The 17,271-nt window shown below is 37.8% G+C and overlaps 1 protein-coding gene across 6 annotated transcripts; it reads right to left on the reverse strand.

Moving 5' to 3' along the window:
• Nucleotides 1–496: 496 nt before the first annotated feature.
• Nucleotides 497–16,027, reverse strand: arfgap1 (ADP-ribosylation factor GTPase activating protein 1). Of its 6 annotated transcripts, XM_048172473.1 has the most exons (14): nt 15,778–16,027; nt 14,274–14,338; nt 14,091–14,200; nt 13,840–14,011; nt 10,522–10,622; nt 10,349–10,435; nt 9,893–10,004; nt 9,762–9,818; nt 8,292–8,324; nt 7,126–7,155; nt 6,772–6,828; nt 4,852–4,911; nt 1,932–2,008; nt 497–1,848 (listed from the first exon to the last, which is right to left on the reverse strand). In XM_048172473.1, exons 2-14 carry the CDS (start codon nt 14,331–14,333, stop codon nt 1,578–1,580), a joined length of 1,227 nt encoding a protein of 408 aa, XP_048028430.1. In that variant the 5' UTR covers nt 14,334–14,338; nt 15,778–16,027; the 3' UTR covers nt 497–1,577. The 6 variants fall into 6 exon arrangements, with proteins under 6 accessions (XP_048028430.1, XP_048028433.1, XP_048028432.1 ...); XM_048172476.1 differs by lacking the exon at nt 4,852–4,911 and having other exon boundaries at nt 1,932–2,002; XM_048172475.1 differs by lacking the exon at nt 4,852–4,911.
• Between the last annotated feature and the right edge of the window lie 1,244 nt (nt 16,028–17,271).

The following is a 17,271-nucleotide window of genomic DNA, read 5'->3' on the forward strand; positions in this document are numbered from 1 at the left end:
TGGGGTTTTAACACGCTTTTATAATTAACTGTCTGCTGGACACCTGTGAATAATTAGACTCACCTGTGGTTGAATTCTTGTTAAATTAGACATTTGTAGTCTAAAATTTAGTTTTGCTCCAGACACTTTCAGTGGGGTGTACTCATTTTTGCATCGCCCTAATTTGAGAAAAACTGAAAATGTGGTTCTCTAACGTATAACATGAAAGGTTAATAATATAAGTTATATAAAACTTAGTCTTGTCAACATTTTGGAAATTGTTTTTGTGTTCATTGAGATATTGTTTAAAAGGGGGTGTACTCATTTACGCTGAGCACTGTATGTGTAATGAGGGCATGTTCCCTTCCTGAGTTCATATGCTGCTCACATGTTCAAAATCTGCACAAGAAACATCTTCAGCTGTCAAATCATGATCTTTATTAGTGTCATTGACAGTTTGATCGGTTTCACTTGTCAGTAAAATTAGGTTCAAATGAGACCAAGTTCAGAAGTCAGGTGGTGTTTAACTCTTTATTAACTATACCATTTAACTATCAGAATATAGTGTAGCTCACCCAAGTTTTCCAGACATAGCAGGTGTTTTTACAGCTCAAACATACGGCATGATGCACAGACGTACCACAGGTGTTAGTCAGGTACATACAAAATCAATCGATTATTGAACACATGATGTTTGGATAATAGTTCAATATCATAGAGAGATTCAGGGTGAACTTGATGATAATACAATAAACAACCACCTTATTACTGAGGTAAAGAGACACATCCCGTTCAGCCGAAATCACAAATAAGAGAGAAATAAATAACGATGCTTGATGTCCATGCCTTGAGTTTTACATGAAACCTTGTCATAATTTGTTCTTGCATGTAATTCAAGAGCTCATGAACAGCTGGAATGACAGTATGAACAACACTCAGCAGCCATTACAGATGGGGGAAACAAACGAACAAACAAACAAAATACATTGCATGATTATAAACCCCCATAACTATTTTTTAAAAATACCAGCCATATCCACAAAAGGCCATGAGGTGATGGATGTTGAACTAGAGGATATTAACTAAAAAGTGTCATGCTTCTACAGACAAACGTTTAGTTGTTATGATTTCATAATGAGCAGGAAGCCTGGATGAGGACTGAACGGTTTTGCTGATAAAAATGAATTTTTTTGAATAGGAATCTGTCATATTATATATATTTAACACATACGTATAAAACAAAAATTCATGAACAAACAGACAGCAAAAGCTCTCTGGAGTCTGTCATGACACAGGAAAGCCAGTGCGATCCAGATCACATTATCAGAAAGTTTATGATCCACGGATCACAAACAGCAGATGACATGCAGATCTCTGCTGGTGTCAAATCCACTAGAACATGAAACATTATACTGTAATATCAAACAGCTCCATCGTGGACAGAGACGTCAGAAAGACCTTTATAAACTCATTCTCAACAGAAACGAACAACGACAATCGAAACGAGCGACGCATCCGGTCAGAGGTGTGTTCGTGACGGTGGGTTTCGGGAAGGACCGATGAAAGCAAACACACATGTGGAGCCGGATTCTGCTGGTCTACCAGCCGCTGTTGTCCCAGGAGTCTTCGGCCGGTTTCGACGGGCTCTTCTTGTTCTTGGTGTCTCCAGCTTTCTCCCAGTCGTTGTCCCAGGTCTCCCAGCTATCTCCAGCACCATTCTTAGTGTCAGACTGCGCCTCTGAGCTCCGGCTCTTCTCTACAGAATTGCCGCTGGGAGACTCGGTACTGCCGAAGGTTTCCCAGAAGTCCTTCTTAGGGCCTTGAGTGCTGAAGGGATCCTGGTTCTGATAACCTTCTTCATAGGCAGAGCTGAAAATAAGATCAGCAAAAATCTTATGTAACATTATAAACATCTTTAGTGTCTTTACTTCGTTGAATAAAAGTGTAATTACCCATCATCAGCGGCCTCTTGTTTCCCACCGAAGAATGATGTCATGTCCTTCCAGCCTTTGGCACCTGCACCCTGAACCTGAACGAACACAGAGGAACTTAACAGCGCTGACCCGAAGACTTTTGATTACACAGAAACTACACAGTGTTTTAAGACCCTTTCACAACCAACAAATATCCAAATCACAAACACCCAGAAAAATATCAACGTTCAATAATGACGTAATACATTAATAACAGATAAATGGACTTTATGGATTTAATCTCACTTTATTTACCAGTGTTTGTATTGATTTAGGACTGTTTTATTAGTTTATTGCTGAAATGAGAGTCTGAAATTTGCTTCACAATCACTTTTTTATTCTCAGTGTGAACAGAGCAATGATTTTTTGTTTTGGTGTGAAAGGGCCTTTAGGTTATTCGGTTTTATCATCATATAACGGTAAATGTGAGATGATCCAAAGACCCCATGAAATGCCACGATGAGAATATTGGATATATTTTAGAGATGCACCAATCGATCGGCCAGGGATCAGAATCGGCTGATTTTCCTCATGATCGGCCCGGATCAGCGATCAGTCTCACTTCTTACTGATTCCGAGCAGATCCATTTTGTTACCAGCGGCACAGGCAATAACGTCAGCTGCGCGTTCTCGCTCGCTTCTCTGTCGCGGTGAAGTGACACAAACCCGCGCGGGCGCCTCCTCTCTCTCACTCGTCTCATTCGCTCCGGTTAAATAGCGCTTGTATTGCACATAATTTTAGTAATTTTCGCAGGTTTCTCTCACACCAAAAGCGCGCACACCACTGATCTATATTAGTGAAGCGAACAAACCACACTCAGTCTCAAACAGAGACAGAAATCAAACAGAGTCACAAGTACCAAAATGAGTGGCTTACTGCGTTTAAAAGGTCAAATACATACAGAAGTATGTCAAAATGCCCGTCTTGGTGATTATTCAGATAAACAGTCAGTTTTGGATCGTTAAACAACTGAGCAAGAGGACGCATTTGTGTAATACTGGGTCCGTTCATAACAAAAGACGAAAAAAAAAAAAAAAAAAAATCACTTTCTGCTCTTGACTGAATACATTTTATAACTTTAATTGCAAGAATGAATCTGTATTTAATATTTACAATAAAGACTACAGAAATTAAGGTGACCAATGTAAAATAACACTGGATGTGTTATTTCTGTAGTATTTCTTACCTGAATAAAAACCTACTTAACCTGAAAAACTTAAGTTTCATAGCTCTCTATTCTATTGCATTTATTTGTGCTGTTTGCAATTTTTTTATTTGTTCTTATAACTTTTTCCTTTTTTTTTTTTAAGAAAATAAAACTTTGTGTTGAAGAAAAGTAGATTTTTGTATTATAGTTCTTAGAAAGAAAATCGGAATCTGGGAAAATCGGAATCGGCAGATCACACCAACAACAAAAAAAAAAAATCGGAAATTGGAATCGTCCAAGAAAATTTCAATCGGTGCATCTCTAATATATTTCCTATAGAAACATTAAGTTTGGGCATACATTATGCAGAGTTTGTGCCATTTGTATTTGTTGTTTAATATCCAGATCGAGTTGCGCCACATCCCCATGAAGCCTGATGGGATGCTTAAATGGGTCATGAACTGAGAAATCAAATTTTTCCTTGAGGTTTGGGTATATAAGAGGTCATCATACTATAAGAATATCCTCTAAGTTTCAAAACTGAAAACCAATTGTAATGATTCATGTACAGTCAGATCTTCTTTGTCTGTGTCAGTAAATCAAACCTGTGATGACTTAAAGCTCAACTTCACATTGTTTCTCTTAGTAGGATGAAAATAATCTGCTATTTAAACTGTGATTAAATTATAAATAGAAAGCGTTCAAAGAACGCTCCCTTTACAATCGCTGGAGCTGTCAATCAAACAGCGCGAGTTTATCAGTGACTGCGTTCTGGACTCGTGCCAAAACTCCCGTTTTATTCAACGAATCTCTTATTTACAGTGTGTTTGCACTGCTAGTTATGATGAAAGCATTTGTTAGTGTGCAGAAACTGAGTTTCAATGACGAGATCACTGCTTTCATGAGCTCAACAACATGTTTGTGATCGGCTACATGTTCATCACTGCAACCTTTCATGCCACGATCTAAATATAATGCCATTATATACCTAAATATAAACACTTTACACGATTATTTATCCTTGAGAGCTGTAATAGTAAAAATGTGCTAAAAGCTTTCAAGAGAATTCCACATGTAAAACTAAAGCTATTTCATACTGCAAAGATGTCAGCCAATCACAGCAGTGGGCGTTTACAATGAAGTCTCACAGAAGACACGCCCCTTAAAACAGAGCGCTCAAATCAGAGGACTAAAATCAGGGTAGGAAAAATGCCTTTTATTTCTAAATTATGGCAAATTTTTGATGTTAAAAGCATATTAAGTGCACCCCAGGAAACATTATAAAACAATAAAATAATGCAGTTCATGACCCCTTTTAATGTCAGTGACAGGTGATATTATGGGGCGGATCGTCCTCATTCTACAGAGCATGTGATTGGACAAAAAACAGTTTAAGTTCAGCAGTATTTTGGTCTGTTATCCCAGCAGAGAGTGAGTGCTTATCTGCTAAAACTTCACGAGCACACAGAGCTGCTCTGGATTTCATGGGGTCTTCAATACAAGCATCCATGATTACTGATTCATTTGCATACACTTGATTACATGTTAATTCTAGATCATCATACTCACCACCGTAATCACAATGGCAGCAAAAAAAAGAGAAAGAAGAGTGAGTTGAGACACAGAAAGAGCACAAGGGTTTCTCTCACACGGCTCCTCTGATCCAGATCACCGACGCGCCGCTGAATCACAGCGCCGCGTCAGATGAGCATGAGCAGACGAGCCGCGCGAGAGTGACCGCAGCCTCGTACCTTAGTGGCCAGACCTGTGATGCTGACGGCCATTTCATCAAACAACTTCCCCTCCTTCACCTAGACGAGTCACAGCAGAAACGTGTGTGTGAACGTGATCGACACACTTCAGGCTCGGCTGCTCATTTGTATTTGTATCGGAGAACTAGATTCATGATCACTGCAGAGCTGAACCTCACATAAAAACATTTCACCACAAAATAATAATAATAATAAATGACTTTATATAAGATGAGAAGCCATTTTAGCTATTTTGTTTTGCTTGTCCCATTTTTAATTGACAATTTACAGCAAAATCTCAGAAATGAGCTCAAACTAACACTCCTGATTATATTTCAGGATCTGGAAAGAGGAGAAAGAATCAGTAACATACAGACACAGACATTCAAGTCCATGTGTCTCATCAGAGGAGTAGCTGTTGCATTACAACTAACAAATAAAAATGATGAAGAAAAAAAAGCATAATCTGCATAATCTGTTCTGCCTCACATTATTCCCATTTTCATAAAGCTGCATTAAAGAGGACCTCTTTTTTCCATGTTCATCGTTCTTTAGTGTGTAAAGAACACCTCCATTTTAGTCTTGAGATTTCTTCACAATATTCCTCATTTAAATAATTCATATGCAGAATAAAGGGGCGTGGCCTGGTTGAGTTAGTTAGTAATGTGTTGAAACTGGCGGTTATGGGAAGGGGCGGGACATTTCCCAAATGACCAATCACAACACACTGGTCTTGGTGGACTTTGTGAAAGGGCATTAATAGGTCCTCTTTAATTGAGTCTCTGGCACATCTTACCCCAGCTCACAGTGAGCTTTTTAAGGGATCTTTCACACTGGCGGTTTGGATTGAAACAGGACACGGTTTGCATTAAACACTGGTAAAGTGAAAGCTATTGTGCGGATGTGGGAGCACAGGGGTACCGAACCCCGAGATGACCTGTAGGAAGTGATCTGAGTTCAGTTGCACTGGAACTGTTGAACCAAACTCTGTGAAAAGAGAGCTTTTATTTTTTAACTACATTGTAGTCTCATTTTTGTGTCAATGATAATTGCATGTTGATATAGTCTTGACTTAGTCATGGAAAAAAGGTTGTCAACATGAACAACACTAATGAAACCTTTCACAAACGTGCCCAGTGTGAAAGCCCTACAAGAAAAACACTTGAAGAATTCATGACTAATGTTTTATACATTGGCAATTCCCCATCATATATGATAGACACCACTGTTCAAACATCTGGGGTAAGGGTTTTTTCTTCTTCTTTTTAAATAAATTAATACTTTTTTTTCCATCAAGACTGCATTAAATTGATCAAATGCGACAGTAAAGATGTTCATAATGTTACAAAGGATTCTATTTCAAATAAATGCTGTTCTTTGGAACTTTTTATTCAGTGAAGAATCCTGAAACATAAAATGTATCAATTTCCACAAAAATATGAACTGTTTTCAACACTGATAATAATCATAAATGTTTCTCGAGCAGCAAATCATCATATTAGAATGATTTCTGAAGGATCATGTGACACTGAAGACTGGAGTAATGATGCTGAAAATTCAGCTTTGATCACAGGAATAAATTACACTTTACTATATATTCACATAGAAAACAATTTTAAATTGTAATAATATTTCACTGTTTTTACTGTATATTTGATCAAATAAATGCAGCCTTGATGAGCAGAAGAGATTATTTATAAAAAAAAAATAAATAAATAAAACTTTTGAATGGTAGTGTATGTATTTTTAAACCAGGATGAATTTACTTGGATATTTTTGGACATTTTCCGTGCATGATGAAAATGTAATCTGACATGATGAAAATGCTTCTGACTGCGTCTTTCGTTCACAGCTATCATCCACTCAAACAACACTCACACTTAACTAGACTAGTGACATACTAGTGACAAACATGTTTACCTTCTCTTGTGTGGGCTTGATAACACTGTCATTTAAAGTCTGGCCCAATTCAGCAGCCTGAGAGAGAAACATAAGAGTGAACACACACTGACAAACACACACAATATGACATATATCATACAAACACACACATAAAACAAGATGAAAACATGAGAGAGTCACAGCACATGCATGACGGACCATGAGCCACTACATGTGTGAGGAGGAGCAATCTGTCACATGACCTGTAAACCGAATGCAATGGGAGTTTTTATTGGCCGAATGGAGTAAAGCGATGACATGCACACTGGAAATGAAATGATACAGTGTTCACACACACACTCACACACACACAGCATGCGATGAGTGTTTTACCGGCTCAGGCGGCGGTTTATAACCCCGTAACTTCATCCACAGCAGCGGCAGAGACAGAATAAAGCAGCGATATAAACTACAGACAGCAGCGGTTACTGCTAGAAGAAACGGTCAGTGTCGCTTTCAATTACAAATCACAGCTTCAGCGTTGTTCATGTTTAATACTGTTGAGCTGCTGCTTTAAAGCAATCTATTCTAGATACACGACTGGAGAGCTGCAAACATCCACATCTCTATCATCTGATGCTTTCTGAACTGCTGTTTTCTCACTGCTGGCATTTTTGATGTGTTTATTTTGTTATTGAGAGGAAAGCGTGCAGCACGTATTCACACATTCATCTGGACGCCGTCTGGATGTTGGTTAACAGTATATCGCTGCACAGGGACTTCAAACTTCATTTTAAACACAAGTGAGGAAAGGAAAAGGACTTTGCCGTGAGCATGTCGGGCTCTTACAGGAATAGTTCACCCAAAAATGAACATTTCCTGATTATTTATTCACCCCAAGGTCATCCGAGAGATGACCTACAAGATGGTAGGAGAGCTACAAATAATGTTTAGTGAGGTTTTTTTTCACAAATCAACTGAAAACAGCATAGATTAAAAGATCGATCTTGGGATTTAAGAACTGATATCGTTGGTTAAAATGAAGATGGATTAAAACAGGGCTGCCACTTAACAGTCGACAAGATGAGGCTTGGTTTAACACATTTTACTTAGTCGGTTGATTGCAGAAAAAAACCTTGATAAATGTGCACTACTATTAAACAAGTGTTTCTGTGGACTTTGGAAGCTAAATTAGCATGACGTTGAACAATGTGCATTTCTCTCTATAGGCGCATCCACTATACTGTGTGAGAGTCAGCGTCGTCAACTTCATCTTTGACAAAGACTCAAAAAAACACTAGTTTATTAATAAATCATTAAAATGTTCAGACAGTTTCTGTTTTTTTCTGGACACATTCATAATCATTACTTTTACCAGCGTGCTGCGGCCAGATTTATGCATGCGATTACAGTGTTTAATTTGTGTTTTAAAGGCTCATTATTACGGTTTAGTGATTCTCTGTTATGTAGAACAATGTTAGCAATGTTACATATTCTTTCTCCGCCCTGAAACTCAAACTATTTTCCAAATCTACAAATCTCAACAACATGACACGCACCTTCAGAGTTGCTTGGCTGGCCAATTTTGTGGTCTGTGAAGGAGAAAAGATGAAAGAAGAAAAAATAAAAATTCTCTTAGAATCACAATCTCATCAGTTACTATGCAGTGGATCTCACACACACAATCACAGAAATCAATTTATGAATTATGGTTCTATAGTGAAGTTATTATAGTGTATTGTGATTATGTACAGACTTTGCTGAAGTATTTTAGAAGTTATTTATGCAGCAAAATCTCAACTGCTTGATCGTTTATATTGTCGCTAAATGCAACAGGGCTAACAACGCATTTGACTTTATTCTCTTTTAAACCACTAGATGGCACTAAAATTCAGCTCAGCACTTTTCCTAACAACCGCTTTTCAAGATGGGCGATCACAGACAGCAGTGCAAAGTTGATTATGTGCTAATTTGATCTAATAAGATTGATCTAATGTAGATTTATGTAGCAAATGAGAATCAATAAAATTATTGACAATATTTTGAGACAAAGGACTTGATTTTCAGTTTTGTAAATAATTAAAGCAACAGTTTTCCAAAAAAGAAGAATATGTAAAAGTATGGTATTTGGGGTAAAAGGCACAATAATAAACAGTTGAGTATTCTATTTGTTCACATGACATGGTTAGATTCAGATGGAAAATATATTAAGTTGAGTGTCCACCTCAGAGATAATCACCATACTTATAATGAAACCATCATATTTAAAAAATAATTACAGATATTTAAAATAAGTATTAATATATAACATGTAATAAAATATAATTTATTGTTACTACTGTAAATCTATATTAAATATTATGGGATCTCCTTCAATGCTTTCAGAATCTTTACTCTTTAAAATAATTTTGTTTTAGTATTTACTGAACAAAGATGAATTCTTTTATTTATCAAAATAAACAGAAAATAGTACAACCTTTGCTAAAGTGATTGTTTTGAACGAGTATTAACTTAAACATTATTAAAAACATTATTTTAGCTTATTTTGCTCCCCTTGCCACCTCATACATTCATATGATTTTTAAACAAAATAAACCACTTTTATGATTTATTTTCACACAAAATCTGTTGCTCCATCAATGTTCCATAAAAGCAATGCAATCATACACTGTGGGAGTCGTGAAAAGCACATGTTTCTTAAGGTGTGCCTTTAGCCCTGTTATACCTCATTACTATAAAGGCATGAAAAACATGATAAATGCTGCTTTGAAACATGCGTGTGGTGAAAAGCACAAATTAGTCTTGGCTTGTCAGTGAATAAAGTGCAGTCTGAAGGGTGTTTGACAGACTGTATCACCAGCTCCAGTGTCTTACTGCTTTATTGAGCATGAACATATTCAGGACACAAATGTTCTGATCTAGCGACTCAGACTGGCTGGTGTCGTCCTTCACTAGTAGGTCTAGTGGTGTGATGTGAACTAGGTTAACAGTGGGTCTGTGTGTGTGTGTGTGTGCAGTGATGTACTTACACTGTCTTTAGCGACAGACGCAAACTTGCTGGCTCCAACAGTGAAAGAGCTCCAGCCCTGAAATAGAGACGACATTAATGACGCGTGACGGACAGAGAGTTAGTATAACAGAGCCGTCACTGCGGTCTTACCGTGTAGATGGAGGACATGGCGTTATTGATGAAGTCTTCGTCTTTCTTGGGCGGGTTGGGAGTGTTTCCAAAGCCAACATATCGATTCTCCTGTGCGCCAGACGCTCCAGCACTAAAACAACACAAAACAAATATATATGGTGTGTTGAAACTGGCATTTATGGTAAGGGGTGGGACATTTCCCAAAAACACTGCTCAGGCCAACCAATCAGAGCACATTATGCTTTTCAGAAGGAGGGGCTTCATAGAGACAGGAACTAAACAGAGCGTTACTGACAGACTGGGAAGAGAGGAGCTGAACAATGGAGAATATGAGAAAAATAATCAACATTCAAGCAGGAAAACCTGCTCTAGTAGAGCACAAAAACAACATCAAGACTTTGTAAAAGAGCATAATAGGTCCTCTTTAATCATCTGACATCTGAAGATATCAATCAGTGACGGAGTGAAACTCACTTCTGGTAAGAGTTGACATCGTCAGACAGCCAGTCCTCAAACGCTTTATCAGAGTGACCGTGATTCTGACCCGCAGCGGCACTGGACCTGCAACGACACCATCATCATCATCATCATCATCATCACCAACAACATCATCACTCATCATCTGCTCGATCAGAGGCGTGTCGTACCGGTGTGCGGAGCTCAGGCTGCTCTTGGCCTGCGGAGGCGTCCAGTTCCTGGCAGACGAGTCCTCAATGCTCCACTCCTTCCCTTCGGCCAGAGTCGCCACCTTCAACACACACACACACACACACACACACACACACACACACACACACACATCACACCTTCAACTTCAGCACATACAATCAGACTTAAATAATTACTGCAAAATGATAAGTTTCAACACACTTCCATCTGATCTTGCTGCTTGTACTCAGAGTCAGATGTTCTGCAACAACTATTAAAAAAACTGATTATAAATCGATAATGAACATAATCTACAATGCATTAGATTACTGATTGAACGCACTCTGGAAAACATCTGGCAGTCGAGTCATTTAACAGCAGGAATAACAGATTGCTATGGAACAAAACACATCTGGAAACAGCACAGACACAGACTGAGCTGCTGCAGGAAATCTGTATGTTTAGATGCTTTGATAGACGCGTTTGATGTGTTTGAGGCGCGCTTTCCTCAACGCTTAAATCACAGTTTACAGTTCCTGCTCGCACAGATAAGTTGTTTCCTTATGGGTGCATGTTTGAAAGTCATGAGAGTTTGCATTAAAGGGATAGTTCACCCAAAGATGAAAATTATCCCATGATTTTCTCATTCTCAAGCCATCCTAGGTGTATATGACTATCTTCTTTCAGACGAACACAATCTGAGTTATGATCGAGGGAACAAAAAAAGCCTTTATTATAAAACTACATCTTAAAAAATGACACCTGAATGATATCACACTGAAGCCTCATTGGACCAGCAGTTTGGAAAATGGATGGATTGATGATTCAGATGCAGGCGCCATCTTCTGGTCAGACGCAGGGAATTCATTCAATGCACGACTCTCACAGTGCATTATGGGTATTCTCTAACCGTTGAGCATACATCAGTTGTACACTCATCATTGCGGTGGATTATGGTATTGAATGAGGGCACTCGATAACGTCCACTTTGATTTTGATTAAAAATGGCTGTTCCCTCAAATAGTGGCATATTAAAGCGTGTAGGGGGCGATTTCAGACACAGCCCAGAAAGAGCAGGATGATCATCAAACATTAAACAGCATATAAATCAAATCTGACTAACATTACCAAATGAAATATCGAATGCATGAAGAGGAAACGACTAGAATGACAAAATATTTTGGGGGCCATGAAAGTTGTGTGAATATAACCAAAAATGCTGGAAACTAAAAATAAGAGTTGGATAATTAGGGTTTTGGTAACGCTTTAGTATAGGGAACATATATAAACTATTAAAGGGTTAGTTCACCCAAAATTTAAAATGTCATTAATTACTCTCCCTCATGTCGTTCCACACCTGTAAGACCTTCGTTCATCTTCAGAACACAAATTAAGATATTTTTGATAAAATCCTAATGGCTCAGTGAGGCCTCTTTTGACAGCAAGATAATTTACACTTTCAATGCCCAGAAAGCTTACTAAAGACATATTTAAAACAGTCATGTGACTACAGTGGTTCAACCTTAATGTTATGAAGTGACGAGAATACTTTTTGTGTGCCAAAGGAAAAACTAATGACTTTATTCAACAATATCTAGTGATGGGCAATTTCAAAACACTGCTTCATGAAGCTTCATGAATCTTTTGTTTCGAATCAGTGGTTCGATTCTCCTATCAGGGACTAAACTGCTGAAATCACGTGACTTTGGCGCTCTGAACCACAGATTGAATTTGTAACGCTCCGAAGCAGTGTTTTGAAATCGCCCATCACTAGATATTGTTGAATAAAGTCGTTAAGTTTGTTTTTTTTGGCGCACAAAAAGTATTCTCGTCTCTTCATAACATTAAGGTTGATCCACTGCAGTCACATGACTGTTTTAACGATGTCTTTAGTACCTTTCTGGACCTTGAAAGTGTTGATTTTATTGCTGTCAATGCAGGCCTCACTGAGCCATCAGATTTCATCAAAAATATCTTAATTTGAGTTCTGAAGATGAACGAAGGTCTTACGGGTGTGAAACAACATGAGGGTGAGTAATTAATGAGAGAGTTTTCATTTTTGGGTGAACTAACCCTTTAACTATGACTTTTCCCTCAATAAACCTCCTAATTTACTGCTTATTAAAGGTGCCATAGAATTGAAAATTGAATTTATCTTGGCATAGTTAAATAACAAGAGTTCAGTACATGGAAATGACATACAGTGAGTCTCAAACTCCATTGTTTCCTCCTTCTTATATAAATCTCATTTGTTTAAAAGACCTCCGAAGAACAGGCGAATCTCAACATAACACTGACTGTTACGTAACAGTCGGGATCATTAATATGTACAGCCCCAATATTTGCATATGCCAGCCCATGTTCAAGGCATTACACAAGGGCAGCCAGTATTAACGTCTGGATCTGTGCACAGCTAAATCATCAGACTAGGTAAGCAAGCAAGAACAATAGCGAAAAATGGCAGATGGAGCAATAATAACTGACGTGATCCATGATATCATGATATTTTTAGTGATATTTGTAAATTGTCTTTCTAAATGTTTCGTTAGCATGTTGCTAATGTACTGTTAAATGTGGTTAAAGTTACCATCGTTTATTACTGTATTCACGGAGACAAGAGCCGTCGCTATTTTCATTATTTAAACACTTGCAGTCTGTATAATTCATAAACACGACTTCATTCTTTATAAATCTCTCCAACAGTGTGTAATGTTAGCTTTAGCCACAGAGCACTATCAAACTCATTCAGAATCAAATGTAAACATCCAAATAAATACCATACTTACGCGATTAGACATGTTGCATGACGAACACTTTGTAAAGATCCATTTTGAGGGTTATATTAGCTGAAACTTTGTTTATGCAACGTGTTATAGAGTTGAGAGCTGGGGGGAGTGCAAGCATTTAAAGGTTGAAGCACACTGAATCGGCGCATATTTAATGATGCCCCAAAATAGGCAGTTAAAAAACTGAATAAAAAGAAAACCATGGGGTATTTTGAGCTGAAACTTCACAGACACATTCAGGGGACACCTTAGACTTTTATTACATCTTGTGAAAAAGCATTCTATGGCACCTTAAATAATTAGTAAGGCAGTTTTGTAGCATTTAAGTTTAGGTATTGGGTAGGATGTAGAATAAGGTCATGCAGAATAAGGCATTAATATGTGCTTAATAAATCACTAATAAACAGCAAATATTCTAGTAATATGCATGCTAATAAGCAACTAGTTAAAAGACCCTAAAATAAAGTGTTAACGGGGTTTTTCAAGAAATAATAATCAGATTAATCAATAGTTATTGGTGGCGTGACTCACCTTATCTCTGAACAGCGCCGCAGCTTTGCTGTTGTATTTCTCCTGCAGGTTCCAGGTGGGATCATAGTCGTCCTGCAGCTCCAGAAACATCCGGAACTTCCTGTTTCCGCCCATCTTCATCTTCTCCAGCTCCAGGTCCTTCCACTTATCCATCGAAACAGATCGTACAAAGCTACGAGGAGAAAGACAGAGATCACCAATGAACGAATGAACCATTTTCAGGTGCGCTTCAAAATCTGAATGAGTCTGACCTGAGGTGGACGCCGAGGCCTCTGTGTTTGCCCGAGCACTCCAGACAGATCCAGATCCCGTACGTCACGCTGACCCACTGCGGGTTAAACGCGCCGCACTCGAAACACACCTGACAACACAAACATCACACGCTTTAAAACACGGCACAGGAGAGAGGACCGGCGGCGCTGACGGAGACTCACATTGTTCTCGTCTTCAGTCCGGACCTCCTTCAGCACGCGTCTGGTTCTGGGACTCGCCATCTGCCCTGAAACACGCAGTGACATCATCAGCACAGCATCATGACATCATGCCTTCATCACATGTTCAAATGTCATGGTTTGACGTACAGATATCACAGAAACTGAACAATCAGTCATACTTAAAGGGTTAGGTCACCCAAAAATTAAATTTCTGTCATTAATTACTTACACCCGTAAGACCTTCATTCATCTTCAAAACACAAATTAAGATATTTTTGATGAAATCTGAGAGGTTTATGACTCTTTCAAGGTCCAGAAAGGTACTAAAGACATCGTTAAAACAGTCATGTGACTGCAGTGGATCAACCTTAATGTTATGAAGAGACGAGAATACTTTTTGTGTGCAAAAACAAAACAAAAATAATGACTTTATTCAACAATCTCTTCTCTGTCATTATCTTACGCAGGTGACGCAGTAACACAGTGAAGCTTCCGTGTTTACGTCCGAATGCCGGCTCAGTATTGGCCAAAGCTGATCACGTGATTAGCACGACACATGCGTGTGATTCTGAGGCAGGAGCCGGCCAATAATGAGTCAGCGTTCGGACGATGAACCTGGAAGCGCTGGACGTAAACAACGGATGAGATTGACATATTCAAAAGAAATATTGTTGAATAAAGTAGTTATTTTTGTTTTGTTTTTGCGCACAAAAAGTATTCTCGTCTCTTCATAACATTAAGGTTGATCCACTGCAGTCACATGACGATGTCTTTAGTACCTTTCTGGACCTTGAATGTGTTGATTATATTGCTGTCTATGGACGAGTCCTCTCAGATTTCATCAAAAATATCTTAACTTGTGTTCTGAAGATGAATAAAGGTCTTACAGGTGTGGAACGACATGAGGGCGAGTAATTATTTTTTGGGTGAACTAACACTTTAATATCAGACACTCGTCTCCAAACAAACAAAATATTAAATATCACATGTGTGAAGAAACAAAGAATAATCATCACATTTGAGTTATAACGCACACTTTCCTCTCAGGGTATAATTTAAAGTTTATGTGTGTATATAGTACAAATAAAACAATAATCTGTGGAATCAGCCTTAGAAAGACAAAAACCCAAAACGTTTTAAATGTAATTTCCACCATGTTACTAATCAAATGATTTGAGATGTGCTGGAAATGTTATAGTGTATGTATAAATGTATAAATATAATAAAGTGCCACAGATGAGGAAGATTCATCTTCAGTCATATTCAGTGATGATGGATCACAAAGACACTATGATTGTACTGAGTGATATTTACTTAAAGTATATATTATTATATTGAGGTAAAAACTACAGATGAGATGGCCAATCATCACAGCTGTGATCATAACATGAATCAGAGAAGTGATGAAGATGAAGGAGGAACTGGTTACTCTCGACTGTGTGTCTGACATTTGATTATTACAGCAGCTCTTTCACCGATCGTGACATTACTGTGATGATTTTACCTGCTTGTGTTTGTCTTCAGCTCTGATGATGGTGATGATGATGAAGATGATGGTTTCTCTCAGCAGATCTCATTCACTCATGAACGGTCACGTGAAGCGGTTTCCCCCGGACTCGCAGAGCTTCGATCAGCCGCTGATCTCTGGCGTTTATCGCGTTAATCGCCGGTGGATGTGACTCTCCTGACCATTGATCACTGCTGCGCTGGCAGACAGCGGCATTCTGGGACATCCGCGCTACGTCACGCTGCGTCATCGGCGTACGTCTTGAGTCGTGACGCGAGCGTGCGTGCGTCAGCGCCCCCTGCCGGAAGAGAAGCGGAGCAACGAGTCAGACGAGAATGTCCTGCAGAACGGGGCGGGGCTACCCGTGTCGCTCCGCCCACAACCTGTCTCAGTGGGCAAGTGATGACGTCAGTGCCTTGAGTGAATAGTTTTATTTTAAGACTTTAATTTGTATGTCACAATCAGTCGAAATATAACACATATAACACATATAACAAACAAACAAAAAATAAATAAATTAAAAAATAATTAAAAAAAACAAATAACAATATATATCAATATAAAATATTATGAAGGCAAAAGGCACTAAACAAGACCAATAACCTTGATTTTTTAACCCATTAAACACAGTATACACCATTTCCCCATGGTATATGTACTTACAAATCATTTGCCCACCGGCAACTATAGTTGCCACTTGGACTTTTGACAAAGTATACAAAAAACTATAGATCTCTTGTAAGATTTGTTTTGTTTGGATGATTCTAGAGACCCTCATGATTATGTAGATTTATAAATGTCAACAAAAAATGCTTCATATTAACATGAAAATTACTTTTCTTTGGGAGGGTTTGCCTTCGCTATGCTTCCTGGAAGTAGGGGTAGGAAGATGACAGCCTTGCATGTCACAGAAAGGAAGTGAATACCTTTTTTTTTGTTCTTGAAATCCTGTATTTGGTTGTTTTCTTGCATGTCATTGAGACATAAAACATGGAAAACATCTAGAAAAATACTTACAAAAGGAAAATGACAACTATACTCTGTGGCAACTATAGTTGCCGGTGGGCTAAAATTTTGAAAACCCCAGGGGAAACCCAAAACCCTGTGAGAAGAGCAGTGAAATAAATAAATACATTAAAAAAAAAAAAAAAAAAAAACCTTTGATTACTTATTACATGTATTTAAATAAATGATAAATGAATACATTCAATAAATAAATTAAAATAACATTTTATTTAAAAAACTGTTTGACTAAAAATAAATTAATAAATTAAAATAATAAAATAAAAATAGTTAAATAAGTTAAATACATTTGATAAAACTGATAAAACTAAATAAATATATAAACAAATAATCTTGATTTAAATAAAATGGCAGTATAAAATGTAAAATAAATAAGATTAAAATAAGTAAATAAATAAATAGATTAAAATAAATTATATTTGATTTAATTAAATAATAAATTAATGCATTAATGCATTTAATTAATGA

The sequence above is a fragment of the Megalobrama amblycephala genome, linkage group LG21, assembly GCF_018812025.1.
Source record: "Megalobrama amblycephala isolate DHTTF-2021 linkage group LG21, ASM1881202v1, whole genome shotgun sequence".
Taxonomy (NCBI): Eukaryota; Metazoa; Chordata; class Actinopteri; order Cypriniformes; family Xenocyprididae; genus Megalobrama; species Megalobrama amblycephala.